This window comes from Ambystoma mexicanum, unplaced genomic scaffold (genome assembly GCF_040938575.1).
Source record: "Ambystoma mexicanum isolate Mex_15411 unplaced genomic scaffold, UKY_AmexF1_1 Mex_scaf70, whole genome shotgun sequence".
NCBI classification, from domain to species: Eukaryota; Metazoa; Chordata; class Amphibia; order Caudata; family Ambystomatidae; genus Ambystoma; species Ambystoma mexicanum.
Genome location: NW_027182489.1, coordinates 1,054,086 through 1,071,320, shown reverse-complemented (window position 1 = coordinate 1,071,320; position 17,235 = coordinate 1,054,086). Strand labels below are relative to the sequence as shown.

Sequence of the window (17,235 nt, the reverse complement as noted above, 5' to 3'; positions counted from 1 at the left end):
AATTCGGACCTGCAGCAGGGCTTCACCGGTCGTCCAGGAGTTGCAGCAGTCCTCTTCCTTCAGCTCGTCTTCGGTTCTTTCGTTCCAGTGGTCGACTCTGCTTTCCATGTCCCAGAGACCTGCTTTTAAACCGTTTTCCCCCATTAATTCCAGCCTGGCTGTCACTCACACAGCAGGGTGGCTGTCCTTGCCGGACAGCCAGCCAGCCAATCACGCCAGAGTGCATTCAGGTTTTCTAGGAGACTAAGCACAGGGAGTTTCAGACACCTCCCTCACATCATGTCCATCCCATACACTCAGGCGCCAGAGGAGGACTTCAGCACTGAAGCCCGCCAAAGGCCAATGAACAACGACAACGAACAAAGGGACCAAACCTGGTTTTGCGCACAGAGACAAACACAAGAAGGACTTTTCCTAAAAGAAATGGCGAAAAAAGATGACTGGAGTCTGTTTTTACAGATAGGTCTGGGGCGCCATATTGAAAAACATGGCTGACCCGATTTTTAGCTACCGTTGTTAGCGGTCGGTAAAAATCCCGGTAGTTGATCTAAACCACTGCCACCGGCCATTTAAAGTAGGAAAAGGTAACATTTTATTGTTACATGAGTGTTTTGACTCAGGGGAAGCTAAGCAACCCCTCCAGCACTCTATAGGAAGATAGTGTGTGCTGGGTCAGTAAATTTAAAAAAACTAGCAAAGCCAATTTAACTTTACCTGCTCTGTGAGACCGTAGTCAGTCCAAGAGAAGGTGTTAAACCTTGGGGAGCCTGAAAGACACCCCTGTGCCACTGCACTGAAGGTGCTGTGTGACATACAGAAAAAGATGATGACTATGGAGTTGTTTTAAAACTCCATAACCAAAGAACACAAAAGTAAAACACATTGAAAATGAAAAGTTCAAAGCCCCAAAATATAGCAAAAGAGCTGGAGGGCTCCAAGGAAGAGGGAATATAGCACTTGTGTGAGAAATCTCCCTAACTGCCATACATGCACGCAGACAATCAGCAGAGGGGGTGGGGGCCATGCAGGCACACAGACAACCAGCAGAGGGGTGGGGGCCATACATGCACACAGTCAACCAGCGGAGGGGGTGGGGGCCATAGATGCACGCAGTCAACCAGCGGAGGGGGTGGGGGGCCATACATGCACATGGACAACTAGCGGAGGGGGTGGGGGCCATAGATGCATGCAGACAACCAGCAGAGGGGTTGGGGGGGCATACATGCACACAGACAACCAGCACAGCGGTGGTGGGAAGGTGGCGTACAGGTGTAGACAGGGCCCAGGAGTGGGCCTTGTGAGGAGGGCCGGCCAAGCCTGCCGGCCTTCCCATTGGGCCAGATAAAAAACCCATCAGCCAATCCCAGACGAACAGCAGCACTGTGCCCAGCACTCCGGTGCAGGCAATGGAACCGGCCATATTGGAATGGCGGCTCCATGGATGAGATGCATGTGGTGAGAACAACGAGGCACAGGACGGAGCATTTTCAGGCTCCAATTGCCAGTTAGCTTCACTATAGCACACATGCCTTAGCAGGCACAATTATAGGCACAATTATCACAATTGTCATCCGTTTCAGAGCGCTGTTGCGTGCATCTCGAGGAAGCCCAGTGGTGAGGGGCTTACCTTGCTGGGAGTCTGTGCCTGCATGCAGGCAGACGAGGAAAGGTAGGAGGAGAGAGAAGCTTCTCCAGCAGCCGCATCGTGAAGAAGGAAGAGTTGTAGACAACCCAAACCCAGATGCCAATAAATGTTGACAATCAGAAGGTTTATATAAGATATCGTTCTAATGAGCTCATGGGTGACCATAATCCCAAGCGAGATGTCGATATCTGACAGCACCTTTAGCTTGGGATCTGTTTCTGTCAAGGTAAAAAGCCCTCCATGAAGGTGTCCTATTTCCTTTTTCTTAGCAGCTTGAAAGGGGACAGAATAGCCATCAAAGGCAGCGTAAGTTAAGAGCCAAGATTCTTGAATTAATACAATAGCATTCCCTCTCAGACCCAAGCATAGTTTGGCGTTATTTAGCAGTTGTGTATGACCTTGTGTATTAAATGATGTGATTGTTATGCATCTTGTGTTAAGACACCAGGAATTTCGAATGGTCTTAGTTAGGATTGATGTAGCTCGAAGAACCCCCCAAAAGCCATGAACAATCTCTAGATTCTTCTGAAGCAGGAATTTTCTTTTTTAACAACATAATCTGAAATTCCATCTAGCCCATTGTGGAAAGGATATTCTGTCCAGATCCTTAGTATTAACATTCACCAAAGCTGGTACCTCACGTAACAGAGCTAAAATGTGGGACCGATTCAATGTTAGCGAGCGTGTGTCCGCATTACACTTTCAATGAGAAATGTCAACCAAGTTGATGTAGAAATATCCTTGTGCCGTTGCCATTGTAAATTCAAGGGATGGTTTAGTTCTTTAGGAGCCCTTGGAAATCTTATGACTCCTCCCCTTTCATGAGTCTCCGGTACCCCAATTTGCTGGCTGGGACCCCATGTGCTATACCAATGTAATTGTTGCCATAGAATCGTGTTGGGGGTTTAGTTGCTGCAACGGTCTGAGGCAAGGATGTCAGGGCTATAACATCAGAGGCACCCAAAGTAAGGTCGATCACCCTCTCTCCATTCCCTTGTGAGGGTGAAGCAATGTTGATCACATTTGAGAGTGACCCGCTTATTTGATGGAGTGGTTTCGACCACATCGTTTTTATTATAGTCTGCACCATTGAGGAGCGCATAAGGTTCGGTGCGACAATTTGTTTACCTGTTTGGATGATTTATTTTTAGATCTTTTCTGCATCAACACCTTTTGATTTTTCCGTCCCAGAATGCATCCAAGTGGTTGGAGGAGTTCAGTCTTTTGAGTAAGTGGGATTTCATCCAGCCAAATGCAATCCTCTGTTTCATAGGATGCCCTTCTAGTGTCCTTAGCGAGCGTTGGTTTAGTGCAGAGGAGTCTTAACTATTGGAGCCAATGGTGGTTGGCAACTGGGAACCAAAAGTGGCCCTGGAAATGTTTTTCAAAGTGGCCCCATATTAACATGAACTGAACGATTTGTAAGAAATTCTGTATTCATCCCACTCAAAAGAGGCCCACCAGAAGCTCTCCAGAGTTCCCTGTAGGCCAGTCCATCACTGGTAGTGGGCACTGATTGCCAACGTATAAACGCTCAAACCTATACAAGGCAGGGCACATCCTGGGCTCTTACTGCTTACAAGTTATTGAGTGCAGAACAATATATCCAAGTCTGAAGACATGTCTGAAAGAGGAATTCATGCCAAATAATCCTGACACATCGTGAGAGCCATTTGCGTCATACATTTCAGGGACAAATTAAAATGAGTGTTTCGCGATCAAGCATTTTCTGTATATTAATTGTTTTTACACCCTCTGAATGACAATAGGCCAACCTCCGTGGTCTAAAAGCAGAATGAGTTGCCAGATCCTACATGGACCTCAAGTGTGCTGTGTTCATCCAGATCTGCCCGTTCCTTCAAGCATTCACCGCACACTGGCTTTGCACTGCTACTTCCTCACTATTTCCCTTGGAAAACACCTACTGGATTGCTGGATAATGAAAGCGCTGTGATGACGTGTTCTTGGTATATGATCGTGCATGATGACATGTCCTTGGGATTTGATCGTGCACGTTTAAAGTTTAAATCCAGTTATACATTCATTTATAATAAATAAAAAAATTAAACTCATTTCAAAGAATATCAGCATCCTCGCAAAACTACAAAACACACAGCACCATTTTATCATTTAGAAAATTATTAAAATACCAACAAATATTTAAAATACCGACAAAATGTCTAAATACCTACGCATTCATAAATATTTGTACGTATTAGTTTACATGTATAGCTGAATAATATTTCAATTTCATATTGTGCTTTATGACACATTCTTCCTGCTTCTAAGCGCTATTACTAAGTTTCATCTGCCTCTGCATGCTCAAGGTCTGAATTAGCTATTTCGGTATGCCATATTTAGCATTCATTGAGAGCACATCTGACCCTGTTTTGGAGTCTTGGGGAACTACAGTCTTTTCAATACTTATTTCAGAGTATTCAGATGCTTACGCTTGAATGTTTGAGGAAGTCATTAGGACCCCAAAAGTGTATGCATTGTACCCCAATAGAAGATTGCTAAAATGTAGCTTACATCGCAACATGCCATCTTGAGCAACTCCTGATCTTTCACCCACAGTAAAACGCTGTGCTTCCTGGAACCTGTAGTTTCGTTATTCCCATTACAAGTATAGGCGTAGAAGACATGGAATATCATATTTAGAGAGGACAAACCTGATTTTAACAATGCTGTTGCTGATCACCAAATGTATTTTTTTTAAACTGCATGTTGAAGATAGGAAGAGTACATGCCTTACAAATAAAGTATCATTTTGGTGACTTTCAAATGCATTCAAATGCATGTCTATTCTAACGTTTGTTAAATGTTCACTCGTACTGAACTGGACATTACAGCGAGTAGTCTTACCCTGAAAATAGTGAGAAACGGTCTTTTGCTAAAACACTGACTGTAACAGTGACCTAACATGGGTGGAATTAAGTGGATAAAGACACGGGTGCAGATACTGAACTAGTGAAAGAAATAGACGAATCAGATGCATACAGACAGATAGATGGAGGTCTATAACAGAGAAACTTAGGGAGAGGAAGGAGCCAATAGACAGAGCGAGATACACGCACAAGGGAAAAGAAGAGTGCCAGACAAGAGACCCAGAAGCAGGAGAGAGAGAATTACATGATTGCAATTAATGAGCAGGCAGGCAGTGCATGAAACACATTACAGGATTAACTGAGGTAAAGAGAAACACAGACACACACCCACCTGAGCAGGCACCCAGAGCTGCCCCTTGCAGCGTGATTCTCCATGAGACGGCCTGATGATAGGAGAGCTCTAACCCGCAGCAGTCCGGAACATCATTTCACCAAAATTCCAGGGGTGGCTGAAGTGACATTACATGACCCTTGACCTCTCATGACATCACAGGAAGTGGCATCATTTGACCCCTCCCCGCCCCCAAGTGACATCACCGGAAGTGATAGCACATGACCTTTCACCCCTTGACAAAACAGGAAGTGGCAGCATTTTTGAACACATCAGAAACACAGGGCCTCAGACAAAGATGCGATCGATCGGAGCAATACAATTTCTGCTACTGTCGCAGACGCCTGTCCTCCAATGACCAGATCTTAACATATCAGTCTTTGGTCCTTGCCCATCCTCCCATTCCTCCACCGGCACATTATGCCATCTTCCAATATGGATTTCCTTTCCATTTGTCACTCACGTGCTATGAAATCTGAAACTCCTTTCTCGCTTTTGCTTGAACAGCCTTAGGGGTGCAACGAACCCTAAAATTGGGTTGGGGGAGCTAACCCTTGAACTGTTGGGAGTGGTGCTAACTACAGAGATGTTGGGGAGGGGCAAACCTATTTGTATGGGCGGCATCTAACTTCTTTACCTATTCTAATGAGACTATTCTAGTGCAGCGTCAATGTTACAAGCAGTTAACTCTCTCATTTAAGTCTAAAAGCACCAACTTAAGGACTGCTTTGAGAATGAGCAGTCTCCTGCCCCTCTCTACTCTTCCAATCTTTCCCCTGGCATGCAAACAGTTTTGTAGGGAGCAGGGAAACTCATGAAAAAAGTACAATAGATGCAAGTCACCAAAGGTGTACAAGCGCATTTCCCAATGCATTGTCATGCCGGTTCTTGCAATATATGCCAGTACAGTGCCCATACATTTCCATGCTGGTTGCATCAACATATGCTAGTATTCATATATAATAACATGCTTATGTTCGCTTTAAGATGTGTTTTATAGTATCATTACTGGCACTAGGCACAAAGCTGGCTGCGCAAACATGCCAGTACTCCTATGTAAGAACATACTCCCGTTGGTTTGGACATTAAAGGTGACATGTCACAATAAGAAAACATGTGCGAACTGGTGCCAACGTAAGCTAGTCTAGACCCATAAGAACAATTATCATGCTTGCTTCATCATACCACTTCATAAAATATGCCTGGTAGAAACCACTGCAGTGTTTGTTCGCCTGGCTATATGATGTCTGCATTTCCAGAAAATGAAAGCATTCCTGCTACCGTGGCAGGCTTGAGGTCTTTCAAACTACACTTTGGAAAACGTGGGCAGGTAGACATTAGACTGCTCCGCCAGCTTAAAAAACATGAAAACATTCTTGAGGTGTAGAAGTGAGGGCGCTGCACCCCAGCTGTATGCGAACACTTGAAATGGTAAAGCACGTGCGAGGTAAGACCTTGTAAGATGCTATCGGAGTCAGCTGCATGCTATTACTGTAATGGCATGACTGGGCTGAATAAAAGGGAATTGCTGCTGCCTTGGAAACTTTTCTTTCACAAAACAGCGCAACATTTCCGTCTGGGAATGAGTGCTTGGGCCTGATTCAGACGTGTCGATTTTGTAGTTGCAATAATCAGAAAACGCAGGAGGATCTTTCCATTGGTCTCAATTTACTTGTGAAATCAAAAAAGCAGAAAACAGCATAGATGACCTAAAAACTTTTGTAATCAAATATAATCTGGGACATTTGCAAATACATGTATTATTAACCGAACTACATGGTTCATTCAACTTTGTAGGACGAAAGCTTGGGTCGGCCCTTCAAAAATGTACCAACCCCATGCACGTGCCTGGCTGCGGCGACAGTGAGCAGTTGTATTAAAATATTTAAAGAAGGTTTTTTGGGGGGATTATTTTTAAATCCTTGAAAAGCTACCCACAGTTGGCAGGCTTGAAAGAATCGCTGAAATGTGCATACGATTTTGCTTTGCTTACTCACAAATAGGACATGCTCGGAAAATGGCAACATATTTAACAGCAACAAAAAATAAACAAGGACGAAAAAGGGCAAGAGCAAAAAAAAGGCAGTTGCTGAATCCAGTGACTTTTGCAACATTTTGCTGTCTGCAAACACAAGCGCCAACTCTCCATGTTCAAGGCACTCCATATTTTCTCCTGTGGTGGAGAATGTGCCCCAGAAGCGCGGATTGACAGTTAATTACACGTGTAAAGATATCTCACACTACAATCCTTCTCCACACGAGTCACCATAAGCCATGGTTTGCTTATGTTACTTCTGTAGTAAACCCCTCCACTGTGAATCCATTCCAGCCAGCCTCCACATCCCCACACACTGACTGACTGACTGAAAGCTCGCCCTTCATCACACAAACCATTTGCGATGGCCAGCGGCTCTGGCTGCAGGCCTTTATGCTTTATGGCACCTGCAGCGCTGACCCTGTGACCCCTCCAAGCATCTGGCAGGAGAGGCGCCAACAATAAAGCCATGGAGAAGTTCACTCTACAATTGAAATAGGAGATCACTTCCCCCATGGCCCGGGCCATTTAGCAGCTTCAGGGCACGTGACACCACACACTTGACACATGTTGTGTTGAGGTTGCATAGAACGCACGGCACACCACTTTGGAGAGCATAACCGGAAGGACGCTGGGTAAGAGATTCATTTTCACAACCCACCAATATTATAAGCAGAGAGAGGGGACGGACATTCTGAAAAAAAAACACAATTGTGCAGTGTCATTTTTTTGTTATTAAGTGAATGTGTTTAGTAAATTAACCTCGCACGGTATACAAACAGTAGATAAGTAAACAAAAAAAACATTCCCCCAGTACACAGTCTCTGACACATAACCAACACGCCACATGGTTGTAAATAACGTGTGTTATGCACAGTAGATGTTCATGACGGTTTACACATGATGTACAGGGCAGCTGGGAGAACACCGAGGAAGCGACCTACATGACCCAGGGCTATTTTGGACTGTGGGTAACATGGATGGCGTTTTAAAAGTACAGATTGCAAAGCACCCGGTTGAAGCGTGGCCTTACAGTCCCTAAGTGTGTCACATTCCAGCCACTCAGCTGATGGAGCAGGGGAGGATGTGTGCAGACGGCTCATTATTATAGAAGCGACGTGATTTACTGCTGACAGCTCGAGCTACTACACATACATGTGGACATGTCTAGGGTATGAACCTATACTCCATTCTTCTCACACATGTCTCATTTATTTATGGTGCTTACATTTGTATATGTTTCCGGTGTCGCACTGGCGCTGGCACTGCCAATGAAGAAGCCTGAGCGAGGGGTGAGCTTGAAGCTCCTGGGGTCCCCCGCACCGCCGGTGCTGCGAAGCTCCACAAAAAAAAAACTTGTTTAACCCCAAAAATTAGTGCTCGCAAAGGAGTCTCTGCGACCTCTGGTGACCCCTAAATGACGTCCATGCATTCCCCCAAGAAAAGAGGCCCTGTGTGCCCAGGCCCACCGGGGAAACTCCCGGTGTCCCGGTGGGCCAGTCCAGGCCTTAAATTATTTCTCTTTGATGAGTCCTGGGACCTGATCCAAATGCTCAGCCACAGGGACCTGTTTCTCTTCATGTTGGTCGTGACTTTCCTCCACGCCCATCTCACTCAGAGGTTCTAAATCGCCTGATGTTAGGGTGTGTTTTCAGTTATTAGAAAGGAGTAAGTCCTTAGCGGGCAAGTGTAAGTTGTTGTGGTCGTGTTTAAAGAGCAGTGACTCCAGCATCATCGAGGTAGCTTTGGTTCCCGTTGGATGTTTTCATGAAGCGATACTTGATTATTTTCTGTGAACAGTTCATCACCGTCTGCCTGATACCCCTCTCCCAATCCTCCAATGGCTGCTGAAAGCTGTCTAGGGGGAAGAAGCATTGGTGAAGCAGGCGGAGATGATGTAACAACTGTGTTTCCTGGTTCTGAGTCACTGTTTGGGGCTGGGACGTTAGATGAGAACGTCAAATCAGGAAGAGTGTCATCCATATTCACATAGCTCTCAACCATTTGTGTCACAAAGGCGGGTGAAAATACCCGATTTTATTTTTGGCGGGTGAGAGGCCCATTGAAATGAATGGGCATGCAGGAGGCTTGGCGGGTGAGTCAACTGTTTAGAAGGCGGGTGACACCCGCCAAAAGCGTGTGAGTTGAGAGCTATGTATTCAAGTCAATGGAGACATTTTGTTCCCCTCCCACTGGCAGTTGTTCACCCTGAAAGTAAGGCTCTCTTTCCTTTTCAAGTTGTGGGAATGCACATTTAAAGGTTTTTTTTTGTGCTTTTTCACAGTGCGTTCCCTTGCTAGCTGTTTTGTCTTGGAACTCGTCAGTAAGGTTTTGAGCCGGCGAATTGAAAGACGTCATTAAATTCCTCCTCCTTATTTTTTATCGTCTATTTCTTTCAGGGGAACTTCTTTTTGATTATAAACTAATCCGGTCTGTTGAACCGTCTGCTGGCAAAATCCCCTTCATTAGGTGAAGGAGGAGGGGTAGATTTGTCGCAGTCGAGATGTTAGCATATGTTATTGGTTGAGATAATGGACCTCCTCACAAGGTTGGCGCTCCGGTAAGAGCGGTACCGGTAAGGCAATACCGGAATCCATTACCGGTCCGGCCTATCATGACCCTATGTGCCGTTGCCACCAGCATCGTGAAGGACCCGCTATGGCCGTGTACCACCGTACCGGCAAGCATGCACGCGCGCATATGGGGAGGCCTTAATACCGGCATCCCGCAAAGAAGGGGAACACCACGAGTCTCACGGACATGTACATACCGGCATTGAGAAGCCAGTAAGAAGGGCCACCATGATGCCGGCAATACCGGCATCGCGGACCACCCTTAAAAAGCAAACTGCTGTGTAACCAAGTGACACAGGTGCACACAATCAGCACAGGTGGAGGCAATGGAGTCAGGGCCAGCACAAAAGGAGCACACCCACACACCACACCCCTTTCCAAGCCAAAATGCTACCACTTGCACTTGCCATACTGGGGCTGGAGGACATGCCTGCACTGCTGCTCCTTGAGCAGGCAGTACAACAGGCAACACAGAGGACACACAGGAGGAGAAGGAGAGTGAGACTGGACCAGCAAATCCCACCAGTGCAGGTAGTCGTTCCCCGCAGACAGCCATCAATTCCGCGTATAAGGGCCAATCCATTTGATTTAACCCCAGCGCTGATCCACACCCTGTACCGGCTGGACAGGGACACCATCACCACCATAGTGGAATTAATACAGGAAGACTTGGTCAGCCTGATCAACATCCGCACAGCCATCCCCCCTCTGCTGAAGGTGGCATCAGTGCTCCACTTCCTGGCCACAGGCACTTGCCAACACACAGTGGGCCAAATGCATGGCATGTCGCAATCATGCTTCTCTGTTGTGTTAAACCAAGTGCTGGATGCACTACTAAAGCATGCAAGGGCCTACATATCCCTACCACGGATACCACAGGAGGTGAATGCGAGCAAAATAGCATTCCATGCACTGGCAGGCATGCCCAATGTAATTGGTGTCCTCGACTGCACCCACGTAGAGTTGATAGTCCCACATGCTGTGGAGGCTATATCATTCAATCAATGTACAGATGGTGTGTGATGCCAGCCATATAATAACACATTGCTGTGCCAGATACCCAGGATCCACGCATTATGCCATGGTGCTGCAGAACTCCTCACTACCCCGCTACATGGTAGGAGACATTGTATGAAGTGGCTGGCTGTTGAGTGAGTCTGCACCTTGGGCCATGGGGTCAGATGGATTGGGGAAATGGAAGTTACTTAAGTCACAGCCCAACACACAGCCCTCACATATGCATGCAAAATGCCCCCAGCCAAGACATACATTGGCTGGCCTGGTGGTTCCATAGCCTAGGACCCTAGATCGTCTTTGTCACACAAGGCTCACTCTATGGATTGGCATGCACTGTACAGGGCTGACAGTCATGTGGATGTGGCTGCAAATGACGGAATTGTGCCTATGAACTTGAATGATGTACAGGCTGAGCACACCTGTCAATTGAGCCTCTTCATCACACATACCTCCTTCTGCTCCCATGTAGGTGATGCCGGATATCCCCTGAAGTGGTGGCTACTCACCCCTGTCAGGAACCCGCAGAACAGGAATGAGGAGGACTTCAATTGTGCACATACACGTAGACGTGTGGTCATTGAGCAGACGTTTGGCCTTTTGAAGGCGCGGTTTCGCTGCATCAGCAGGTCGGGAGGGGCACTCATATACAGGCCTGAGAAGGTGGGCAAGATCATCACGGCATGTGCAATGCTGCATAACATCTGCATCCGGTGGAACATGCCCCTGCCACCTAATGTGGAGCGGCCACCACCTGGTGACATAGAAGGAGAGGAAGGAGAAGTAGGACATAGGCCATGACGCGAAACAAGCGAGGGTCGCACAGTGCGTCAATTGGTCAGAGATCAATCATTCTGATGTACTTTGTTGCAGTGGGTGCCATGTGTTGTGAACTGTGGTCACTCGGAGTGTGGGCACATGTGCACAAATTACCATGAGGCAATAAATTGACATACAGAAAATCAGCAATGTCCACTCAAGTGATGTTTACTACACAACTGGTGTATTCGTGAGGAAATAAGTACAACGTGATTCAACAATCCACGCCCCTACCACACATCCACCTCCCCCCACCCCACTCCCAAGCCCCCAAACACCCCAATACTACACACTACACCAGCCACCACCTCTCCACCTCCCCCTAACACCCAAAGTCAACTATGGCACGACATGTGTCCGGATGTATAGGCAATGGGATTCTACGGGGTGGCCCTGCTACTGTTGAGACCCCTTCGGAGGTGGGGGTTGGGTCCCTGAGCAGCAGTAACTCCACAGGGACATGCACACAGGGCTGGTCTGCCTCGAACTCGCTGGCGTGGTTGATGTGGATGACCCAGATGGTTGTGATCCCTGGGGCAGGGTTTGCCGTTTGTCCATGCTGTCAGCAATCCTGGTCAGGATCTGACCCAATGCATTGAAGCCATCATGCACTTGCTGTGAACTTGAGTTAATGGCCTGGATTACGGCCGCAGTGCTGTCCTGGATGGCATGGCGTGTTGTCACCCCTTCAGCAAGGTACTGCTGCACATAGGCCTGCATTGCCTCCTGCCGGGCCTCCATCCTGGAGAGACGTCCCTCAAGGTCTCGTATGGCAGTGTGGGTTGTGGTAGGTGGGTGATGTGGTGGCACATCATGGTTCATGGAGCTGTGCATGGCCGGAGACCACTCCCCATGGCTGCCCTGGTCGGATGAGTCCTGCCAAGGTGTGTCCTGCGGGGTGGCCTGTGGGCTTGGTGTGTGCACTACAGTGTCTGAGTGGACAAGTCCTGCCTCGCTCTCATTGTCTGGCTCAACTACCTCATTGACACTATGATCTGCCGATGCAGCCATCTCGCCAATTGTGCTGGCAGCAGCAGAATGTGTGCCTTCCTCCGTGCCTGCTGTGTCCTCAGCCAGTGTGGATTGTGTGACCATGGATGCAGGGGGCAGGTGTCTGCTCATCCTGTGTGGTTGTCTGTGTGGCTGTTTTTGCACCGGTTCTTGGCCCGCTTCTCGCATGGCCCATCCTTGGTCCACTTGAGGTTGATGGACCTGTGCCATCAGATTGCCTCCTAGGCCTTTTGGCTGGTGTTGTGCATTGTGCACTCCCTTGCACTTCATCACTGTCAGCATCCGTACCTGTGGGGCACAGAGAGTGGCAGGATATCAGTGATTGTTCCTCTTGCATTGTGCATGCATTAGTCATTGGACATGTGGCGCCATCTGATCAGTTGCATTCGTGCATCTGTAGGGGACTGTGTACATGCAATGTTGAAGAGTGGATTCTGATAGCGTAGTCGTGTTCACTTGTACACCATGTTGGCTGCTGTTGGGCCTTGATGTGTTTAGGGATTGTCATCCTGGGTGACACATGCCCGTAAAATGTGTGTTGAGTGTGTATTTGTGTATGAGCGCAACATGCATTGCGATGGGATCGTAAGAGACCCGGAATGTGTAAATGGATATGTGTAGGTGTGCATGATGGCCCATGTATTGGCCGGCGTTGCTGCCACATTTGGGGGAGGATGAATTTGATTACTTATCGTGTTTTTGTAGGGACACTCACCTTCATCTGCCGATGTTGGCACGCCAAACTCTGCTCCACCAACTCATTCGATGGACTCATGTCTATGACGGAGCTGCAGGTCTCCTCCCATCTGGCCAATTTCAATTGTGAGTGTGGTCCTCCTCCTGGCTCTGATTAAACGACAATATGTGCCGGACTCTCAGCCTGAGGTCGTCCCACTGTTTTTTGCAATCGCGTACTGTGCATGCGGTGTTGCCGACTGCACTTACTTTCTGGCCAACTTCTTCCCAGGTGGCCTTCTTCTTGAGCTGGGCTGGACGCCTGAGGTCTTTGCAGAACACCACTTCAGCATTTGCCACTAGGGTGTCGGCCAACATGTTTAGCTCATCGTCCATGAAACGTGGTTTGCGCAGGTGGGCCGTGCCTTTCCGGGTGGCCTTCGACATGTCCGTGGTGGCCTGGGAGTTGGGGTGTAGAGGGTCCTGTAGGTGGAAGATGGCAATGGATTGTGTTTTTGAAGATGGCCGCCATGGCATTTGCCATTCCGGCGCGATGATGTTACTTCCTGGTCCAGTATTAACGCACCCGTTATTTGCACTATGTTCATAATGGTAGCGCTATTTAAGGGTTGCCGAGGGCGCAGCCGTTCTGTGCGTATTGGTCGATGCCGCTGTCTGGGGGTTTGAGGGTCATTACTGGCATGCCGGTACGGCCGTTACCGGCATGCAGGGGTGCGCGCGCTCGCGCACTCTTGATCGCCCGCTATTTGTGGGTTGGTGCCAAGCTGGACATGTTATTACCGCCATGCCGGTACGGCCTGATTTTTAGCGCCAACCTTGTGATGAGGGCCAATGTTTATTCATACCATACTCGGCTTCTGAGATCATGCACGTTACAAATAAGTTACAGATCAAAAGAAAGGAGAAAGACAGACACCAGATCAGTTTAAAGGCAGGACCTTTACATTCCTTTATGTAAAGATAACAGAGAGTTGTAGTTACGGAAATTCAAAAACATGTGAGGTAAAAGCCAACACTTCCAGAACATCACAAAAACAAGCACTGGCAATGCCAACAGTCTGTGCTTTTGTGTCGGCATGGGAAAAGGACTTGCCAGTCGCTGCCGTAGTGCTCTTAACTATCCTTTCATGGTAGCAGGTGCAAAATGGTGTGAGTACCTGAACCTTCAATAGCAGTGCCTGGCAAATTCCGAAAACTTACACAGAAGCCAAAACTGTTGGCTTTGGCAATCCTTGTTTTAACAGGACTTCTGTGAAGGACAGACATACTGCTTATAGATTGGCTGAAGGCAGACCTGCATAAGAATATTTGTTTTATTAGACTATTAGTGCATTTACTTGGGCCTGCGTATAGCCCTGCCAGTCTTGAAAGTAAGTGCTGGTATTTCCCTATACTGGCACTTTTCCAGACCGACAGAGTACACGTTTGGTGGTGGGGTGCATGGAATAACTGGCAGCTCTGAGCTGCTGGTAATTACCGCACCCTACCTCAAAGAAATCTGGCATTACCAGTGCCAGAAATACCGGCAAATACCCCCATGGATTGGACGCCACAGAATGGGGATTTATCAGTGTTTCCGCCACTTGCAATCTGCTGGTAATTCCGGCAGACCAAGTGGGGAAAACGCTAATTCCGTTTGCCGATATCCCACCGGATTTACCGGGTGCATACCAGCAAATCTATAATGAGGCCCATTAACTCTCAAAAGACTGCTTTGGGGAGGCATGGGGTTTGGGAGCATGAGAGGGGGACCATGGGTTTCAGGACAGGAAGGGAAGGCTGTCTGTGCCCCGTGCACCAAAAACTGTTAACATGGCCCTGGCAATATTGCTTGTGTCACTTAGTGAGTTGCCTCTGGGGGCATGAGTTTCAGGGCAGGGGGGGAAGGCTGTCTGTTAGCATGGCCCTGGCAATATTGCATGTGTCACTTAGTGAGTTGTCACTGGGGGCATGGGTCTCAGGGCAGGAGGTGAAGGTTGGTTGTTAGCATGGCCCTGGCAATAGTACATGGTTCACTTAGTGAGTTGCCCCTGGGGGCATGGGTCTCAGGGGAGGAGGGATAGGCTGTCTGTTAGCATGGATCTGGCAATATTGCATGTGTCACTTAGTGAGTTGCCCCTGGGGGCATGGGTCTCAGGGGAGGAGGGATAGGCTGTCTGTTAGCATGGATCTGGCAATATTGCATGTGGGGAGGAAGGGAAGGCTGTCTGTTAGCATGCACTTGGCAATATTGCATGTGTAACTTAGTGAGTTGTCACTGGGGGCATGGGTTTCAGGGGAGGAGGGGAAGGCTGTCTGTTAACATGGCCCTGGCAATATTGCATGTGTCACTTAGTGAGTTGCCACTGGGGGCATGGGTTTCAGTGGAGGAGGGGAAGGCTGTCTGTTAGCATGGCGCTGGCAATATTGCATGTGTCACTTAGTGAGTTGCCACTGGGGGCATGGGGTTTCAGGGGAGGAGGGGAAGGCTGTCTGTTAGCATGGCCCTGGCAATATTGCATGTGTCACTTAGTGAGTTGCCACTGGGGGCATGGGTTTCAGGGGAGCAGGGGATGCTGTCTGTTAGCATGGCCCTGGCAATATTGCATGTGTCACTTAGTGAGTTGCCACTGGGGGCATGGGTCTCAGGGCAGGAGGTGAAGGTTGGTTGTTAGCATGGCCCTGGCAATAGTACATGGTTCACTTAGTGAGTTGCCCCTGGGGGCATGGGTCTCAGGGGAGGAGGGATAGGCTGTCTGTTAGCATGGATCTGGCAATATTGCATGTGTCACTTAGTGAGTTGCCCCTGGGGGCATGGGTCTCAGGGGAGGAGGGATAGGCTGTCTGTTAGCATGGATCTGGCAATATTGCATGTGGGGAGGAAGGGAAGGCTGTCTGTTAGCATGCACTTGGCAATATTGCATGTGTAACTTAGTGAGTTGTCACTGGGGGCATGGGTTTCAGGGGAGGAGGGGAAGGCTGTCTGTTAACATGGCCCTGGCAATATTGCATGTGTCACTTAGTGAGTTGCCACTGGGGGCATGTGTTTCAGTGGAGGAGGGGAAGGCTGTCTGTTAGCATGGCGCTGGCAATATTGCATGTGTCACTTAGTGAGTTGCCACTGGGGGCATGGGGTTTCAGGGGAGGAGGGGAAGGCTGTCTGTTAGCATGGCCCTGGCAATATTGCATGTGTCACTTAGTGAGTTGCCACTGGGGGAATGGGGTGCAGGGGAGGAGGGGAAGGCTGTCTGTTAGCATGGCCCTGGCAATATTGCATGTGGGGAGGAAGGGAAGGCTGTCTGTTAGCATGCACTTGGCAATATTGCATGTGTAACTTAGTGAGTTGTCACTGGGGGCATGGGTTTCAGGGGAGGAGGGGAAGGCTGTCTGTTAACATGGCCCTGGCAATAGTGCATGTGTCACTTAGTGAGTTGCTACTCTACAGGTGTTTGTTGACTTGTGGTTTTCCTGAGTTTTTAGTTAAACCGCTTCTGTTCTTTTCAGATGTGAAAATGTGACATTTCAGAGGCCAGAGAAGTGCCTGGCGGTGGACAAAGGTAAGCATGTACTGAGCATAGTGGGCCTTTATGGCACTATTATTGGACTGTTGTCCATTTGGCCATGCCATATGAAGCTCCTGACTTTACAGCACCTCTTCAGTAACATTCCATGTTCCACATGCACTGCAACATCCAATATACAAACATGATGAATAGTACATTTTTAGGCTTATTTTCTTTTTGTAATATGGTCATATTTTCAAATTCATTTATAAGTGTCTATTTTACAGTAAGCCATACAATATCAGGACAAGAATAATTTTCTAAAACAATTAGAACATGTACAACGTCGAGTACATCATTAATGTGCGTCCTACAAGCAGAACACCTCATTTGAGCCAGACCGCAGAGTGCCCCCAGGGGCCATCACAGGAACTCCCCTCCCCCCAGTTCAGAGCAACATGGACAACACGCTGTGGGAATGCACATTACCTTAAACGCCTGCCTTTAGCTCCAGAACATTCTTTTCTTTACAGGTCAGTACTAGGTTACACACAGCTTCTCAAGGCTGCCTACCCGGTTTCATCAGTCGTCTTCTCCTTCCGATTGGATGGCTCTGGGCAACTAGAAGCCGGCAACTATTTCCATCTTTAAAGATGATACAGGCCTGCAGCTCTCATTTAAGGATGTGTTCTAAACCTTTGCATTTCGTCCCATTTCCCCGTCTCATTTACGTACTGAAGG

General features: G+C 48.1%; 1 protein-coding gene across 3 annotated transcripts in view; it reads left to right on the top strand.

The window, feature by feature from the left end:
- LOC138562831 (E3 ubiquitin-protein ligase TRIM39-like) overlaps positions 1 to 17,235 on the top strand; it is a 232,784-nt gene that overhangs the window by 151,104 nt on the left and 64,445 nt on the right. For all 3 annotated transcript variants that reach the window (XM_069642801.1, XM_069642803.1, XM_069642802.1), the window contains exon 5: positions 16,496 to 16,548. In XM_069642801.1, the coding sequence (XP_069498902.1) occupies positions 16,496 to 16,548 (53 nt within the window). The remainder of the gene's footprint in view (positions 1 to 16,495; positions 16,549 to 17,235) is intronic.